Source organism: Canis lupus, chromosome 18 (assembly GCF_003254725.2).
Source record: "Canis lupus dingo isolate Sandy chromosome 18, ASM325472v2, whole genome shotgun sequence".
Lineage (NCBI taxonomy): Eukaryota > Metazoa > Chordata > Mammalia > Carnivora > Canidae > Canis > Canis lupus.
In genome coordinates, this window is record NC_064260.1 from 32615871 (window position 1) to 32634671 (window position 18801).

General features: G+C 44.6%; 1 protein-coding gene across 9 annotated transcripts in view; it reads left to right on the forward strand.

Moving 5' to 3' along the window:
• Positions 1-18801, forward strand: part of SLC1A2 (solute carrier family 1 member 2) — a 152334-nt gene that overhangs the window by 123652 nt on the left and 9881 nt on the right. For 8 of the 9 annotated variants that reach the window (XM_025452471.3, XM_025452468.3, XM_035701367.2 and 5 more), the window contains 2 exons: positions 2699-2833; positions 15837-16068. In XM_025452471.3, coding sequence (XP_025308256.1) covers positions 2699-2833; positions 15837-16068 — 367 coding nt within the window. Of the gene's footprint in view, positions 1-2698; positions 2834-15836; positions 16069-18379; positions 18451-18801 lie in introns of all 9 variants that reach the window. The other variant, XM_049096279.1, reaches the window with a different exon arrangement.

Here is an 18801-nt window from a genome sequence, read left to right on the forward strand (position 1 = left end):
TCAATAAATGCTAGCTACTAGCATTATTGCCATTACTGATGGTCAGTGAAATACAATACTTCTAGAATGTGAAAGAAAACGTGACAGTGATGTATTGAGTGCCATGAAGTTACTCGGGGGGAAATGTGCTTCAGATCTGGGTACCACGCCTTCTAAATCGCATCACATCATCACAGGATGCATGAGAGACTGCCAATCTCTCTTGCTTTAAAACACAGAGACAAAAAAAGAAAAGAAAACAGAACCTTTCCAAAACAAGTATCACCAGGTCCATATGGAGTCACTGGTGAATTCTACCAAAAGTTAAAACAAAACAAAACAAAAAACCTCAGAGACGAACAAAAGATGAAGACCCTCCTTTTGAAGCCAAACAAGATGATTTCTGGTCACTGAATTCTTGACCCTGAGGCCAACAACATTTCCCATTCAGTTCACATCGTTAGATGAAAACTTAAGAGATGGAGGGTGGACTGGTGACCAATGATCGGAATTACTTAATTCAATTGTCAATGTTGGAGGGATTGGGTTCGGAGTGGGGGGTCGGGGAGCAGCATCAGGGGCTGGCACGGCATCGCAGTCAAGCAGATGAGTGTTCCAATCCCAGCACACTATGGTCAAGCTGTTTGACCCAAAGTTTCTCCATCTGCCCAATTTGTGGTTTCCCCTGTGGAAAGCAGATCCTACCATATGTACCTTGCAGGGTTACTGTGAGGCTCTGCTGTGACCATGTGTGTGTAATACTCTGTACTGCATCCAAGAACCAGCCCTAGAGAAGTGAGCCAGGGAGTGGAAGGACAGGAAAAGTGGAAAGGGATAGAGAGGTGGGGATCACTGTCCCTAAGAAGCCATTACAGGATATAGAATGCCCCGGACACTCCGCCCATGGTAGGGTGAGGGGATTAATTGGGATGGACGAGCAATGGGGGGACCACCATTGAGCCCCCCAATATACAGGAAGAATTCTCTGTATAGGGTTTTGTCTCAGCCCAGGGGGGACCAGACCATGTGGTCACAGTGCAAAGGGATGTGTAAGAATGACTCATAACAGAAGCAACTGGTGTTGTAAATAAAACGGCTGAGGCCGTGACCGTTGGAACTTGGGAAGTCCCCCTTTCCTGGTGTTCTATCCATGTCAGGGAAATGGCTGAGAATTCCCACCTTCTAACTCTTGGGGCTTTAGGGAAGTTTTTGTTGCAAAGCAGCCTCACCCTGCCCAGATTTCCTGATAAGAATAACAATTCACATTTATTTGGGGGGTTGCAATGTGCCCGGCTTTGTATTATTAGCTTTTTATTTATTAGCTCTTGATGATCCTTTCTTGAAGATAAGGACATCATGGCACAAAGAAGTTAAGTAAGTTGCTCAGAGTCATGTGGTTAATAAGTGACAGAGCTGGGATTTGAATCCAGCTTGTTCCATTCCGTAATCTTCATTGATACCCACTATATACTATTACCTCCTATGACCCAGAAGGATCCAAGGAAAATGGAGTTCTTTAAGCTTTGACAGCAGCTCCACATTGAGGGGGCAGGGGAATAGCACAGATGGGGAAGTGTCTGTATGGTGACAGGCCTCAATCTGGAGGGATGGCAGTGTGGAAAGACCAGTGCAAACCACAAAACCTCCTAGAGCCTTCCTTTCCTCATATGTAAGACTAAGCAAATTCAGGTCCTTCCCAGCTGTAAGACCCAGGTTTCTGTGCTTGGTCACAGCGATGGTCTGGGCTCAGTTAAACCAGTCTGGGAGCCCAACTCTTAGTTTGGAGCTGGAGGACCTACTCTAGAAACTCCAGAATTGTCTACCTGCAAGTAAAGAACCCCCTTTTTTCTTCACAGCACTCACAAAAGCAAGTTGGGAATCTATATTTTCAGAAGCATCTTTCCCTTTAGAAATGACTTTTTATAAATGGCATCAAAAAAGAGGAGAAAAAGTGACTGTCCTTTCTTTGCTGGACCACAGAGACCCCCCGGTGTCTAGACAGGTCATTTGAACCCTAGATGAAGCCCTCTTCTAGAGACAACTTCAAAATGGTGCTGGGTGTGCCCTTGGCTTTGCAAATGATGAAGGGCTTCAGAAAGAAAGTCTCCTGTTATTTCATTATCTTTCCTTGGCGCCTTCTTTCTGAATAATGTATTTTCCAGTCCATGGTGAAATGTCCAGGCGTCTGAAACTTAATGTCATTTGGAATCTGTTGATTTGTTCCCCCGATGTCCACTCAATCGGGTCTGGTTATTTGCTCTTCTGAGTTCTCATGTTAACATTGGCAGTGGCCTCCTCAGACTCTTGCCACGGAGTCCAGATGTCTCTGGGGCTCACAGAGACATACAGGCGTAAGCAGAAATGAATGCAGCAGTATTCCCAGGGGAGGATTAGGGTGATTTGTTTTCCTTCTTTATTATTTCCTTGCCTGCTTGAGAGCCACGCTTACCTTAGTGGAGCCCTGTGATATATTAGGCTAATTGGCTATCCTGCTGAGGATAAGGCTCCAATCCATGAATTTACAAACTTCCATCACCCCCGAGTAGAATCCAGAGAGACCCTAATTCCTGGGTCTCGGCACTCTAGAGTTCTCTATTCTTTGAGAAACAAAAGAAATTTTATGACTGCCGGGAAAATTGGAGCTTAAAGTTGCCTGCCAGGGATGATTTTGCCAAGTCCTCTTTCTTTTCCCATGACCTGGTCTTCTCTGTTCTCTCAGCCTCACGGCCACGCTGGCGAGCGTCGGTGCGGCCAGTATCCCCAGCGCAGGCCTCGTCACCATGCTCCTCATCCTGACGGCTGTGGGCCTGCCAACGGAGGACATCAGCCTGCTGGTGGCTGTGGACTGGCTGCTGTAAGTGCTTGCAGACAGGGCTCTGCTGGGGATGTGAGTACTGCCTCCCAGGGGCCCACGAGATGCAAGGTTGCAGCCAAGGTCTTAGCAAATCCCCATGACAGCTTCTTCCCTGCCTCCCTCCCTTCTTCCTGCTAACATTTACTGAGCGTCCTAATTGGGAATCGAAGACGAGAAAGGAATCCTGGGTTCTCACAGTCTAGTGGAGGCATCAGATAAATTACAGCACAAAGTTAGAAGCCTGGCAATAAGGAACGTGCTACTGATGCACCAGAGGAGATATCTCCGTACATTATGCTAATGAACGAAGCACAGTGGAGTGTGCGCTGTATGATCCCGTTTATATGGGATCTAGGAAAGGCAATTTAATCTTAGCAACAGGAAGAGATCAGTGGTTGCCTGGGCCTGAACGGGGTGAAGAGACTAATTGGGAAGGGGCACAAGGAAATCCTTCGGGGTGGTGGAAGTCATTACATAGGCACAGGTATGCACGGGTGTCTACATTTGTCAAAATGTACATGGGTACATTGTTTTGTATATAAATTATACTTCGGTAAAGTAGATTAAGAAATTGCACACACAGGGGCAACTGGGTGGTGCAGACGGTTGAGCATCTGATTCTAGATGTCAGCCCAGGTCATGATTTCAGGGTCCTGAGACTGAGCCCCGAGTCAGTCTCCATGCTCAGCGAGGAGGCTGGTTGAGAGTCCCTCCTTCTCCCTCTGCTCCTCCCCCTGCTCACACACATGTTCACTCTCTCTCCAAAATAAATGAATAAATCTTTTAAAAACTAGCACACACATAGGGGATGTGCTAGACATCCAGTCTAGGATGGAAGGGCAGAATGGAGGAATCAGGGAATAATGAACATGGCTACTGAGTTTGCAGCGGGCACCATGTGTCAGCCACTCCACCAAGCATTTTGCATCTTCCACTCTCTAACAACCCTGAAGGTTTGACATTAGCACTCTCAGTGTATAAATGAGGAAGCTAAGGTGTAGGGAGGTGAAATGACTTGAGAGTGAACTGAGATTTGACTCCAGTTTGGCTTGACTTGGGAGACCACTACATTCTCCATCATTGGCCATCTTCAAGCTTCTAAAGGCAGTGATGATAGTTGAGCCCAATCATAACTGGTAGGTAGATACAGGTGGAGGGGAAATCGGGGCATTACAATCAAGGCCAAGGCCCACCTGTGCAAAGGCACTGAGGACAGCAAACAGTGTGGGGACCCATGAGTGGTTTAGCAATATCGGAGCACAGGGTAGGAGGCAGGGACTGGTGAAAGGTGGGGCAAAATGGATAGTCTGCACGGCCATGCAGAGAAGTTTGAGCTTGACTGTGTACACATAGCCCGACTACCTTTCCTAGTATGTTTACTAGTGAAGGGCATTTTTCTAAAGTAGGACACTCACTGCCCATTCACAGATGTGGGCAGGCCTAGCCAGATGGCCCCCAGGAGGCAGATGGGAATTGATCCTTGCTACGGGCTCACTCGGCCTCTGAGGTTCTGTGGGGCATACACTGATGCTTCCTGTCCAGTCTTGGAGCTAAGCGACAGGGTCTGGGGATGCTGTTGGGTTCAATGTCGGGGGCACAGAGGTCCAAGGCCAAAGTGCCCACACATTTTTTTTTACTTTATTATTATTTTTTAATAAATTTATTTTTTATTTGTGTTCAATTTGTCAACATACAGAATAACACCCAGTGCTCATCCCGTCAAGTGCCCACCTCAGTGCCTGCCACCCAGTCACCCCCACCCCCCGCCCACCTCCCCTTCCACCACCCCTAGTTCGTTTCCCAGAGTTAGGAGTCTTCCATGTTCTGTCTCCCTTTCTGATATTTCCCACTTATTTTTTCTCTTTTCCCCTTTATTCCTTTTCACTATTTTTTATATTCCCCAAGTGAATGAGACCATATAATTTTTGTCCTTCTCCGATTGACTTATTTCACTCAGCATAATACCCTCCAGTTCCATCCACGTCGAAGCAAATGGTGGGTATTTGTCATTTCTAATGGCTGAGTAATATTCCATTGTATACATAGACCACAGCTTCTTTATCCATTCATCTTTCGATGGACACTGAGGCTCCTTCCACAGTTTGGCTATTGTGGACATTGCTGCTAGAAACATCGGTGTGCTCTACATGGCGGTGGCAATTTTTCTGGTGTCTGTTGGCATAGATTTTAAGAGCAGGAAGCAACTTGAATTGCACTTGAGTTTCCTGCATCTAAAACAACAGTTCCAAATAATAAAATAAATAAAATAAAATAAAATAAATAAAATAAAATAAAATAAAATAAATAAAATAAATAAATAAAATAAAATAACATAACAGTTCCTTCCCCGTACATCTGCCCTTCCAGAGAGAGAAACCTACATTTGCTGAGGGGAAGGACATCTGGCAAGCTAGAAGGAAGACTGACCTCTCCATAGAGCTTGGCTGCTGTTAGGGTTTAGGTTAGAATGGAGAGGTGGCTCCCCAGACATAATCTGCACCTCAGGAGGGCTGCAAGGGAAGTCGTGGATCTTCCTGATGGGCTCACTCCTCACCAGAGAAATGGTCCAAAAATACCTTTAGTGGGAAGGTGAAGAGTAAGTGATATGGCCCCTTATCTGTGTCTGCTGGTCTCTGTCAGGGGTTGGGGCTGGGTCCTCTGCGCTAGCTTGGTTGTTCTGGGTGCCTGGGCTGGGATTTCAGGGCAGCCTTCCTGTTCAGACCAGGCCATCGTGGTGGCTGAGATTCGGTTGTGCTTTGTGGGTGGAAATATTGGGAGGGAATGGGATGAAGGAGACAAAGGGGTGGGATAGGCATTGGTGGGAGGAGGACGAAAGGGAAATGAAGGCATTGGCGATAGTTTAAGGTCAGTAGGAGCTCAATAAATGTGTGCTACATTTAACCACAGACTTGCTCTGTGATAACCAGGCTTTTCCACACAGGAAGAGAGACAGAGGAAGCTATTGAACTTAAATCTGCTTCCCCTGTGACTTTTGCTTCCTGAGTCCTCTGCCTCTTGGCTCCTTGAACCCCCCGAAATGGTGTACCGTGGCCTGCTGTGATTATATTACCTAGTCTCTTCTTGGGCTTGTTTCTGAGGCCTGAAATCCACCATTAGAGATTTATTTATTTTTTATAAATTATTATTATAGAGTGCCTCCCCTCATGATCATGCAAATACCTTTCTTTGAGTGAAAAAAAAAAAGCACTACTGTCATCTGGAAATGAAGGGAGCTGATACTTGGTGGATATTACCATGTTCTTAAAATCTGTTAACAATTAATCCCTAGAGAGCTCTTAAGGTGTGTTTCACAGATGAGGAAAATGAAAATTAAAAGGGTTAAGTGTCTTGCCTGGGGCCCAAGAAAGCTTGAGTGGTCAGATCTGGGCCCTTTAGCTCACCTGACAGGCTTCTAACTGAAGACCAAGGAGATCGAGCCGTAGGCAAAAGCGAAGAGGCCCACAATCAGGAAGGTTTTAGGGAAGGCAGACCTATTATGGTCACTCCTGGTTCTGCAGACTAACCAGGGAATTTTGTGTTTGACCTGTTTTTTCTCCTCCTCCCAAGATTAAAACAAAACCACAGAAAAAGCCTAAGTGGAGACAAATGGGGTATAATCAAGGTCTCGGCTACTCTGAGAATTCAAGCCCTCCAGCCCCAGTGGGTCAGCCATTGTGGGTCCTGGTCTTCTTGGCAGTCACTTGCTTCCAAGCCTGTTGGATGAGAGTCATTTCATGAGACATCCAAGACCCTGCCCACTTCTGACCTAAATGCTAGCGAATGGAATAGGAGGGCGGGTCCTCCCATCACCCAACACCAGTGCTCACATGTTCATACTTGCGCGGAGAGCAGGGTGTCCTAACTCCAGGCAGAGATGTGCCAGCAGAAGGCAGTTGGCTGAACCCAAAAATGATGATACATGTGGGTTAACTATATTGATGAAACTGTATATGAGAAAACTCAGTCCCAGGCTGGCTCTGGAAAGGGAGGAACAAATGAAGGGCTGTCCTCTGGTTCCGGGGTCCGATCTCAGGTGCAGGGGGCCCGTGTGACCAGAGAAGGGAAAGCACACAGGCAGGAGCCCTGGATCTGAGCTCTGTACTTACTCTTTGTAGAACTTTGAGGAAGTTGCTCTCTGGACTTGTCATGGGGACAATGGGAATAATAACTCGTCAGCTTCAAAGCAGAGTCCAGACCCAATGCCCTTGGGTGCTCTTATGGTTTTAAGACTAGACTAGGGTTCTGCTGGTGATGGATGTTTGTACACAAATAAGCCTGGATGTTCCTTTTAAGAAGAGAAGAAAAAGCAGGGGTAGAGGATCCTGGGAAAATGTGCGCAGGGTCTGTAGCTAGGTCAGATCTGCTTTGAATTAGTAATGGTGGCACATTCTTTCTCACCAGCAAGTGGAGCTCTGGAAACATGCTCTCGGTCATGGGCTCCGTGGCTGTTGGGTGAATGGGTGGGGGGAAGAGTTGACATAGCGGTGCAGGGGGAGGTGGGCCATTCCCTAGTAAAATAGTCAGTAGGGGGAAAGCAGAGAAAAAAGAAAGATGAGGGGATTTTTTTTTTCTCTCCAGGCAAAGTTTGTAAGCTCCCATAACTCTAGCAATTTTTCAATTTAAAATCAAAGCCTGCAGTGACATTTAATGTGCCACAGTGTTTGCCAACTGCTGGAGGCTGGCCAGCCTCATTACTGCCCGCCAAGCCTTGGATGCTTTTCAATGGGCAGGCTTGGCTGCTCTGTAAATGTCATGGTGAAAACCAAGATCCTGGGCCCCAAAAACTGCCGGAGTCCTCAAACACCGGATAGGCAGGGCTGGTAAAACCAGAACCTTCCCCAGGGTCCAAGAAGCCCTTTGTGTCAGGAATCCTCGGCAGATATTTATTAGAGACCTCGCTGACAACCCTTCGCTCTCAGAAGAAAACAGGATGGAGTGAAAACTGGGAGCTAGTACCAGGAAGAGGTAATAAATAACTGGGTCTGGTCACAGGTGGCAAGAGGAAAACCAAAATAAGGTGAAACTCAAGTGGATCTGTGACCCGTTTATCACATAAGACTGCTGGTGAGATCATTTCTGGGGACACATTTATTAGCTGAGGGATAGAGCTGAACTGGGCCTTACTAGGAAGACCTTAGGGGCCTCTATCCTGTGGGGGAGTTCAGAAGCTCCCTGTTAGCATCCCTCCCTGGGAGGAGCACAGCAGTGATTCTCAAGCTTGAGCATCTCCTGGAGATTCAGGAGGTCTGGGGTGGGGACCAAGAATTGCCATTGCCAACAAGTTCCCAGGTGATGCTATGATGCAGGCCAGGGACCTCACTTGCAGGAAACATGGATTCTCTAGGGAGGGGAGAATAGGAGGCCCTGTTTGCGGCTATATATGCACCTCGATTCTTCTTCGAGCAGGGCTTGAACTCACAGCACTGAGATCAAGACCTGAGCTGAAATCAAGGGTCAGACGTTTAACCGACTGAGCCACCCAGGTGCCCTTCGATGTTTTTCTGAACACCAATTGACAGATCACGCATCCAATCAATAAAAATGATGAAAAGGACTCAGGACAGTGTTCTCAGCACTTTACGTGGACCTGTTTGAAAGTTGCCCCCAATTATGAGGCAGCTAGTTATATAATCCCCATTTAACAGTTGAGGAAACTGAGGCTCACTGAAAAGTAACTTGGCCCGATTTAGCAGATATTGAATGGCTGAACTGGAATTCAAACCCAGACAATCTGGCTGTCCCCTGGGAGTCCAGGCCCACCATTCTGGGTTCTCATTCTCTTACAAAAAAAAGGCACACAACAGCCTGGGTGGCTCAGTGGTTTAGCACCACCTTTGGCCCAGGGTGTGATCCTGGAGTCCCAGGATCGAGTCCCACATCAGGCTCCCTGCATGAGACCTGCTCCTCCCTCTGCCTGTGTCTCTGCCTCTCTCTTTGTGTCTCTCATGAATAAATAAATAAAATATTTTAAAAATAAATAAATAAATAAATAAAAATAAGGCACACAAATACACACACACATAACTGATTGAAGCCCCACTCCATGTCTGGCAGTCTTAAGAGGCAACCAATTCCTACATCCATCGTATCTCTAAGATGCCGGGGGTTTATGTTTAAGTCTTTTGCTTTGATTTCTCAGTCTCATAGAATTCTTTCTACATCTTGCCTGACCTCCAGTCCATGTCAACCTCACATGGGATGTGGCCCTTTCTCCCAAAGTCCTCCCCTCTGCTGCCAAAGTGTTCCTGACTCAAGGCAGTGAAATTAGAGATCGGGGTGGGGTGGGGGTGGGGCTACTGTTCTGCACAGCAAAATCATTTTTTAATGTGTCACAAAAGAAATCTGGTAAAGGGGAGAGGCAAAGCTCAGGAGACTGATAAGATGGAAAAGAGAGAGACACCTGGGTGGCTCAGTGGTTGAGCATCTGCCTTTGGCTCCGGTCATGATCCCAGGGCTCTGGGATGGAGTCCCATATTGGGCTCCTCCTTGCAAGGAGCCTGCTTCTTCCTCTGCCTGTGTCTCTGCTTCTCTCTTTGTGTCTGTCATGAATAAATAAATAAAATATTTTTTTTAAAGATGAAAAAGAGAAAATGTCCCTTATCTACAATTGAATCTTGAGTTTTGTTTCACTGAAGTAACCACTGTTAATAATTTCAAGTAGCATGGAAACACAAATTTAATATGAAGCACTCGCTTTCTTTAAAAAAATCCTGGGATCCCTGGGTGGCGCAGTGGTTTGGCGCCTGCCTTTGGCCCAGGGCACGATCCTGGAGACCCGGGATCGAGTCCCACGTCGGGCTCCCGGTGCATGGAGCCTGCTTCTCCCTCTGCCTATGTCTCTGCCTCTCTCTCTGTGTGTGTGTGACTATCATAAATAAATAAAAATTAAAAAAAAATCCTTTAGTGCCCACCACCCCGTTCCTAGGCCCCGCTCCCTGCCCTTTTTTCCCTTTGGTCTCTGTCTCTCTTGCCTTGCTGGGCCTTCTTACCTCCATCTCTGCGTTTGCCCGCAGCAATCGGGACACCTCTCTTGTTTGTGTATAGGCAAAGTAACTTGGGCTCTCTGTCTCTCCCTCCTCCTCCAACTACACCTTGCCCTGGCCCTAAGTTTTCACCACCAAGACACCCAGACAGGCATTTGCTGAACAAAAGACAGTTCATTCTCTTTCTAGAGTTTATCTTCTCTTTAACAATCCATCCCAGCCCCTCCTCCCTCACATACTTTCCCACCCACCTCCCTCCACCCTGACCATGTCATGACCACATGGTATCAGCACTCAAAGAGCTTATAGTCTAGTAATGGGCACAGATGAGGTGTAAAAAAAAAAAAAAAAAAAAAGTCCCAACCAAGTGTCCTAAGTGCAAAAAGAGGAATGCACAAGACTTAAAGAAACAAGAGGCAGTAGTCTACTCCCCTTTTCGCTTAGACTCATGATGATGAGGAGAAGGAGAAGGAGGAGGATGAAGAGCCAACAGGGTTTGTGTCAGGCCCTCTGTCAGGCCTTTTATATGCCGAGTTTGGCAGAGAACCTCTTGAAGACCAGCACTCAGGACACATGAGCAGTTACTATCTCCTCAACATGCTTGGAAGGAGGGATTACTCTCCATAGTTTACAAATGAGGACGCTGAGCAGGGAAGGCTAAGTAACTTGCCCTGCTAGAGCCAACACTGCAATCCAGGCTCCCATCCAAAGTTTACACTCTTCACCAACGCTTTGGTGGGCCCTCTTTCCCTTCTTGACCCCATGTGGCTTTAGCCCTTGGATGCTTAGGATGGTGCCAGCCTTCTTAGGCCTGGGGCCTCAGGGGACCCCTCTGCCACACCGTGCACCCTGCACTCCGAGAGGCAGACGTGATGGGTTTGTTTCTATAAATGCTAAGTCGAATCACATGATATTGCCAACATTTCGCCTATGGGAGCTTACAGAAATGGCAATTTCATATGGTTCAACTCAAAGCAAGGAACCAGATGAATTTTGGGTGACCCTGCTCCCTTGGCTCTGTTATTTCAGAGGCAAGTTCTGAAACAGACAGTTCTAATACCTTCCTGCCAGAGGATTTAGATCAAGAGATAGAAAAGAGAGAGAGCACCTTGGCAATTGCTTTTCTCCCAGGGAACCAGACCAAGTGCCTCGGTGCGAATAGCTTAGGCAAGCCCCTTTCTCATCTCTGGTTCCTGGTGGCCCCCAAAGCTGTGGCATCTGTGGTGGATCCCATTCAGCGAAAGATTCTAATCCCACCTCTGTCTCCTTTTCACAGTTCTGACACAGTGTCCAGACTCAAGGATAGCATCAAGCACTCTAAAATTCTTTTTACCGAGATCCTTAAAGCTCTTGAGGTCAGCAGGGTTTCCTGAACAGTTAGGACTGGTTGTGAGATGAAATGAAAGTATCTGCCTGTAGAGAAATTTTCCACATATGAACCATAAACTCCCATATCCTACTTTTGTCCAGACTCGGACTTCCCCAGAATTGGTCAGACATTCCCCCAGTGGCCTCAGCAGCAAACCCAAAATTCTACCTCTGTCTCCTTCCATCTTCCCTTTCCTCTCTTCACCTTCTCAGTCAGTTGTCTTGATAAGTTGATTTTAAGTAACGTTATCACTTACTCATTCTCTCCCATTTCTACCATAGCAAGCTGGCATCTCTCTCTACCTCTGGCTTGTAACCACCCTGGCCAGATCAGTATTATGACCTCTTTGTCACTAAAACCAAGGGGCATTTCTTTTTCTTCTCTTACTTGAACTCTATCCAGTAATTGGCATTGTCCACCACACTCTTATTTTTTTTTTAAGTTTTTATTTTGTGGATGCTTAATGCCCATGCCCAGCCCATTTAAGGAAATGTTGGTCACCCTTGGGGTCCTAGACAAGGCTGTACTTGTCTCACTTTACCTTCCCTCCAAGGATGAAACAAACACTCCTGTGGCATCCACCCATGACCTCTTCAGGTCTCGACTCCTAATTCACTACCTGTAGCCCAGTTGTCAATCCTGATCTTTAGTCCATATACTCTACCACCTGTAGGGCATCCCTACTTTGCTGGATCCCAAATCTCAGACCCAGTATATTAAAGCTGACATGAGAACCCCAGCCCGTTAAGTCCCACACACATGGTGGCACTGTCCAGTGGTGCCCAAACGAGAAACCTGAGAGAAACCCTTGCTTCTTTTCTCTTTTATCCTCTATAACCAATCAGTCCTCAAATCCTGTAATTCTGTCTCATAACCTCTCACCACATCTTCACTACGTGGATTTTGCTCTTTCTTGCCCTTTATCAGACCATTCTTCATAGTGGGACAAGCATGGTCTTTCTCTTCAGGGGCTCCTCATCACACTTGGGATAGTGCCCTGACTCCTGAGCTTGGCCGATAAGGCCATGCATGATTTGGTCAGTTCTTACCTTCTGCCTCTCATTACACTCATTTGCCTCCTGAATGCTCTTAGGTACTCTTATCTCCTCAATTTCACATTATTCATTTCTTCGCTGTAGCTCATTATCTTAGACTTATCCTTAGGAGTTGAGATACTTCTTCTCAAGTCTTTCTTGGGGCCCAAGGGTATATAAAATGCCCTACCTACAAAATCCCCTAGCACTCAACACTTATCCCTAGTAGAACATTTATCTCACTCTATGGGGGGGACACAAGTAAAGAGAGTGTGAGTTCTAGGGGGGAAGAAGGGCATAAGAAGGGCCTTTTCTTGTTCTTTGTTGCCAGGGCATGGACATAGTGCCCTGCACACACTGGGATGCTTACTTTACATCTGTTGAATGAATGAATGAACTAACAAAGAACTCAGCAAGTGTTAGAGTCTGTGTTCTCTTCTTACTTCCACAAATCTATTTGCTGCTTCTGCAAGCTTTATTTTTTTTCCTGCAATTTTAATGAGTACTTAAGGCATGCCGAATATTTCTCTCATTTTATTTAACCCTCACAATCTCCTGTGAGGTCAGGATTAGCCCCATTCTATATTTCATGCTCAGAAGAGAGGTGATCTGCTCAAGGTAAGAGAGTCAAAAAATCTGGGTTAGGGCTCTATCCTTAAGTCCAGGGCCCTTTCCATCTTGATTTTGGGGTCAAACATCAGTATGCTTTGATTCTGCCCACTTTTGTCTTTTAGTCATTCCTGGCCTGGTATCTGTTTCCTCTGGTCAGGGGTCATTTTCAAATTCAAGGAGATCTGAGGGTATGGAAGAGATATCCTTTCCGAAAACGATTCAGTGGCTGCTCTGGAGAGTAGGGATTTGGTGTCAGAGAAGGTCAAGGGTTGAGGAAACAAGAGTTTGTAAACTTATATTACCCATTTGAGTAGCAATGAATTTATTAAACTGAAAAAGCCATTAACCCTTGAGCATAGTATCTTGTACTTTTGCACATATAACGAGGTGATATATGAGTGATGGTTATTCCCAAAAGAGGAAGGAGCCAGCATATAATGAATAGTCACTATGGGTCAGGAACTGGTTTTATCTTCTTGGAATCCTATAAAGTAGGTATTTTGCCTGCATGAGAACAATTCTGACAGAAGAAGTCACACAGATTATATACATTTAGTAAGTGGCTGAGCTAGTTTCAAAATCAGAGCTCTTTGGCTCCCAGGCACTTTGCATCATGAGGCAGACAATGGATTCTGGAGGCACACTGCCTGTGCTCAAATTTGGTTCTATGACTTTACTAGGATGTGTGACTTTGCGAAGCCACTTAATCTCTCCAGACTTCAGAGTTTTCATTTCTTAAATGTGGATCATAATACTTCTTACAGCGTTGTGGTGAGAACTAAACAAGGTGATGTCTGTAAAGCATATTCCTATACACATTAAATGTGATATATCAGCTACCAGCATCTTCATCACCATTGCCACTACCATTACCTTCGGTCCTTCTACTTACCAATAAGGTAGATTCTCCTGAGTCATGATATAAATGGGTACTCAGAGAATTCTTCTTGAAGACTTGAGCAATCTTTGAAATTTAACAATTGGTCAAGGATGTTGGGTGCAAGACTCAAAAACACATGCCAGCAGGGATTGAAAGTATAGTTGAAAGACAACAAAGTAGATCACAGCTATGTGATGGGCAAAAAACTCAGGTGGTTAGCCGGGAGTGCGACCATAGGAATTGTCCTACAGAATAGGGTTAATGTTTTCAGGGGGAGATAGTAGCTCAACTAGGCATGTTTGGGCATTCTACCTAGGAGCTGCCAAAAACATATTTAAATTGACTTGATAAGATTTATAGTAATATTTAAAGTACACATCATGTAATAACTAATGTTTTGTGAGCTCTTGCTAAATGTCTCAGAGAATTCTGTGCTAAGCACTTTGTTATCTTATTTAATCTTTGCAACAACCCAATGCAGCGGACATTTTTATTATTTTGATTTTACAGATGAAGCAACTAGGGCTCACAGTTAAATGTTAAGTATGGTCAGCGTTGTCCAACAAGCAGAAAAGAAAGCTGGCATTAGAACCCAAGTGAGGCTGTCTCCAGAGTCCATATTCTTTCTAACTATCATCACGTACACCCTCTCACCCCCTCACACTGGGGTTTCTTACTAATCTCGGCTTCTGGTGCCTAATTTTGTGGAGGACCTCAGGAGCCAGTCTTTATTTGTGTATAAACTCTCTCTCTCTAAGGCAGATTCTCCAAAGCAGAAGGGAAGAGAAGAGCATTCTTTTATTATTATTATTATTATTTTATTAAAGAGAAGAGCATTCTTAGATGGAGATATGCCCCCTGAGAATTGAAGTCAGGCTCTGATCTTTATCTTTGCATGGGGAACATCTTCCCACTTGAAATCATAGAAGAGCTGGCTTACAAGCTCCTTTAAGGAAGCCAGGCCAGACTCCTCCTTGTGCAGCTTCATTTCTCTAAGGAGAAATAGATTTAATAGTAGCATCTAGAATTTATTTTAAGACTTGTTCTAAGAACCAGTTAAGACTTCCACTTTGCCTTGAACTAATTCTAGTATGCTTATATATTTTTTTAAATTAAAACCTAGAGTGTTCTCAACTAAGATGTCTCGGCAGCATTTTTGCCCAAAATCTTTCTTTTTTTGACAAAAGATTGTGACTTTCCAGCACAGCATCCTTTTCTTTCAGATTTTGAGTATTTCATACCAAAATGATGATTTCACACCATACATAGTAAAAAGGACTCTTCACACTGATTTGAACTAACACACAAGAGAACATAACTTACTGCTAAGGTCTTAGTTTTCCTGGTGCTGACTTTCTAAGAAGGAGAGTTCTAGACCATCCTGTTTTTTCAAATCAGAACTTAGGGAAACAAGATTTGAGGAAGGGCTTTACTTAACACTTTCTGATTCAAGAGGTACTCTGGAAGATTTGACTTTTTTAGGTTAACAGGGAGAGCAAGACGAAGTATCTTGGTTTTTTCCAGGACACACAGTCACTGCACGTCTTGGTCAGGGAGAAAATTGTGGCTGGGTTTCTCACCCATCAGCTGGGTTCGTGTTTTTGTATGTGCTGCAGGAAGAGTGAGGCGCAGAGGGAAAGGCGGTGTTGGTTTCAATCCTTCCAAAGAGATGAATTCGCAGGAAGAATTCATAAGTAACGTAAGTGGAGGTAATCTTGGAGTCTTTGAAGAATGGTTTAAATCAAGAGGAATTGCTGGACACAGCTAGCAGTATCTGGAGCCTGGGTGCTAATTCTGAGATCTGAGAACTGTTTCCCCCCAATCTTCCTTCTCTCCTTTTCTTTGCTATTGTTTATTGGGTTTTTACCATCCATCAGACATTTTGCTAAGCCCTTTATGTACATTATTTATTTTTCACATAAGTTGATGAGAGAAGTATGATTGTTATCTCCAGGTGGCCAACAAGGAAATCAAGGCTTTTAAAGACTAAGTGACTTGCTCCATATCCGGCAGAGGGAAAAGTAGAGCCAGAACTCAACCATAGGTTTCCCTGGTTCGAGACCTCGACCTCTCCACCACCATGTCATTGCTTCTTCACTAAATGTTTTCTGTTCTTTGTTCCCAGGGACAGGATGAGAACTTCAGTCAATGTGGTGGGGGACTCATTTGGGGCTGGGATTGTCTATCACCTCTCCAAGTCTGAGCTGGATACTATTGACTCCCAGCATCGAGTGCATGAAGATATTGAAATGACCAAGACTCAGTCCATTTATGATGATGTGAAGAACCATAGGGAAAGCAACTCTAATCAATGTGTCTATGCCGCACACAACTCTGTCATAGTAGATGAGTGCAAGGTACCTTTCCCATTCATGGATATTGAGACTTGTATATAATAGTGCATGCTCGATTTCCTAAGACAAGCACAAAAAGCCCTGCATGTATTATTGTTACATTTATTTTTCTGAAGAATCACGTAACCCAAGCTTCTATGAGTCTTAGGTCATCTAACTCTGTGTCTAATGTGGCAGGAAATCATCAAGTCTAACAGTGAAAGAGCCAATCAGTTGCTTGGTTCATCCATGTGATGTAAAACAATCATTCTGATCCCCCCCACTCAACCACTCCAAAATTTGGTTTTCTTGAACGTTTTGCTGAAGAATTTGTGGTTTCTAAGGCTTTGCTGGATTTCCAACATTCTATTCCTTGAACGAAACACCAAGAGAAATACCCAGAATTGCTTGATTTATGTAGCATAGGTATTCCTTCTTGCTGTGTATTACATATTGGTCAAAGATGTGCCCACACAACCTTGCACAACTATCTTTCTCATAATTATTTTTGTGGGAAGGTGAGTTTCGAACTGGCAGTCAATTTGTTCCAAGAATGGGGAAACTATTTCAAGTAAAGGATAACTATCCTTCAGGACAATTGTCCATAGATACTACATTGCACACAGTGGCAGCACCATCTTTCCTGAAGCATGGATGTTCTGCACTCTTCTCCAAGCTGCTGGGTGCTAAGTCTTCAAGCTTGATGGGCTCTGTCTAGACTTCATTGTAACTAACTTGACAATGTCAAAGACAGGATGTCATGACCAGAGTGAAGCAAACTTGGAGAAACCCTGGGAGGTGAGCAGAGCCAGCTCTGGGGGTTGGGTTACAAAAATGGTTCCAGGTACCAACTGGGGGCAATCTATACCCAATACAGATTTCTGATACCTTTTTGAATCCTGTTGACAAGATCTCATTTAATAGTTAACTTCTTCCTGGGTTACTTCTGGGTCATTCCAAATATACACCATGACTTCTGCCGGATAGTTAAGGGTGACATAGAAGTGGTTCTCTTTATTGGACTGTAACATAGTTCCAACAGTCTAATGGACCAGCAATAGGGTTTTGCTCATCCCCTCTGTATCAGGTATATGTGTGGGTGAACGAAGGCTCTGGTACAAACTAAGGAGGGACTCACCCATCAAGAGACAACTGCAAAAATGAATTGGCTCAGTGAAAATGACTCAAATTATTAGAAATTCAGATGTACCTAAAGCACATGTTCCATTCTGGGAAGTTAGTGATTCACATCTAAATGAATGTGCTGATTATTCCCCATCAAACTGTTAGTTTGGATCAACAAGAGTCAACATTCCCTGGAATGGCTTTATGTTCTATTTAACAAGTATTTATTGTGTGCCTTGTGGGATTTAGTTGAGTATCGCCATCTCATTCCTATGACCTCTTATATTTTGATCATTCATCTAATGTTTATCAAGTGCCCATTATCTGCAAAGCCCTGAAAATGAGCATGGGAAGACAGCAAAATGAATGTATAATTTTGTAGTAAAGATAAGGCTTAAACTTCCTTCTGGTCCATTCTCAGCCTCACTGTTTTAAAAACCAAGATGGGAGACATCAGTGCTTCCTCCTTGCTTTTCCATTTCCCAGGTGGTTGGAGGAGAGACAGAAGAGATGGATGAGGGAGTGGAGTCTCAGCTTCCTTGAACCCAGCTAGAAAAAGAAATGCTAAAAAAGCTGCTGTCCTGGCCACTTTTGAAATACAGGCCCCAGTATTCAATGATGGTGACAACAACAAGGCACCACCCCCAAGTGCTGCCCGGCGTTCAAGGGCACCACAACGTGATTTATAATTTTGCACAGCTATCGATCTGGTTTATCACTGAAAGCCAAATAGGCACATTCAAGGTTAGAGTGAACAGCTTTCTCCAGGCAGTTTGGGCCTGGTGGTCTTTACTGACAGTTCACCGAAGGGGAAACAAATTTGCTGCCACTCTGGTCAAAATGTTAACCGCTTCAAGCATCATTACTTCGCGTTGATCTCTTTTATTTTCAAATTCTTGCCTTGTCATCGTAGTTTGAAGTTTTGTGAGAACTTTTTAATTTTTATCAGAACAACTGCATGTGGGGTGATCGTTGCTTGTTGCATGGTCTTTCTAGAAAAAAATATGGGGGCCTGCCGGGGATTGGAGGAATGAAGAGCTTTTATTTTCATTCGCTTGGTTTGTGAAGGGCACTTGTTTTCTGTTCCTAGCATGTTGTATGTGTTCCTAATGCATGTTTCACTTCCACTCGGGTAAGAAGAAGGTCAGATTCCTTTCAAACATTGCTGCATTTGTCATGTCTCCATATCCTAATGCTTCCATAAATCCAGTCTCTCCATTATGTGGAATATCAGTCGTGGGTTTGAGTTTGCACATGACATTGAGGACAGACAGATGAAAGGTAAGCTAGGAAATGATTTAGATGTGGAGGGAAAACCTCCCTCCTTCTGTGTAAGGGTTCAGTTCGCTTAGAGCCAGGGAAGCGTAACATAGGCAGTCTGGTGATGATTCTTGATTCTTCAATGTCTGCATTGAAATCATTTAGATGTACCTGTCACTGACCTCTGGCTTTTAGTCCTTTCTTTGCTTTTTCATTTTTAAAGACTGGATAGCTTATTTGGTATCCAGACCGTTGTGATTCTTGATTTTGAAATTGGACATGTATAAACCAACCTGGCCTCGTTGCAACTGAACCTTTCACACGCATGTGTAGAACTAGCTGTCGAGTTCCGGGGTTTTTTTCTCTGGTTGT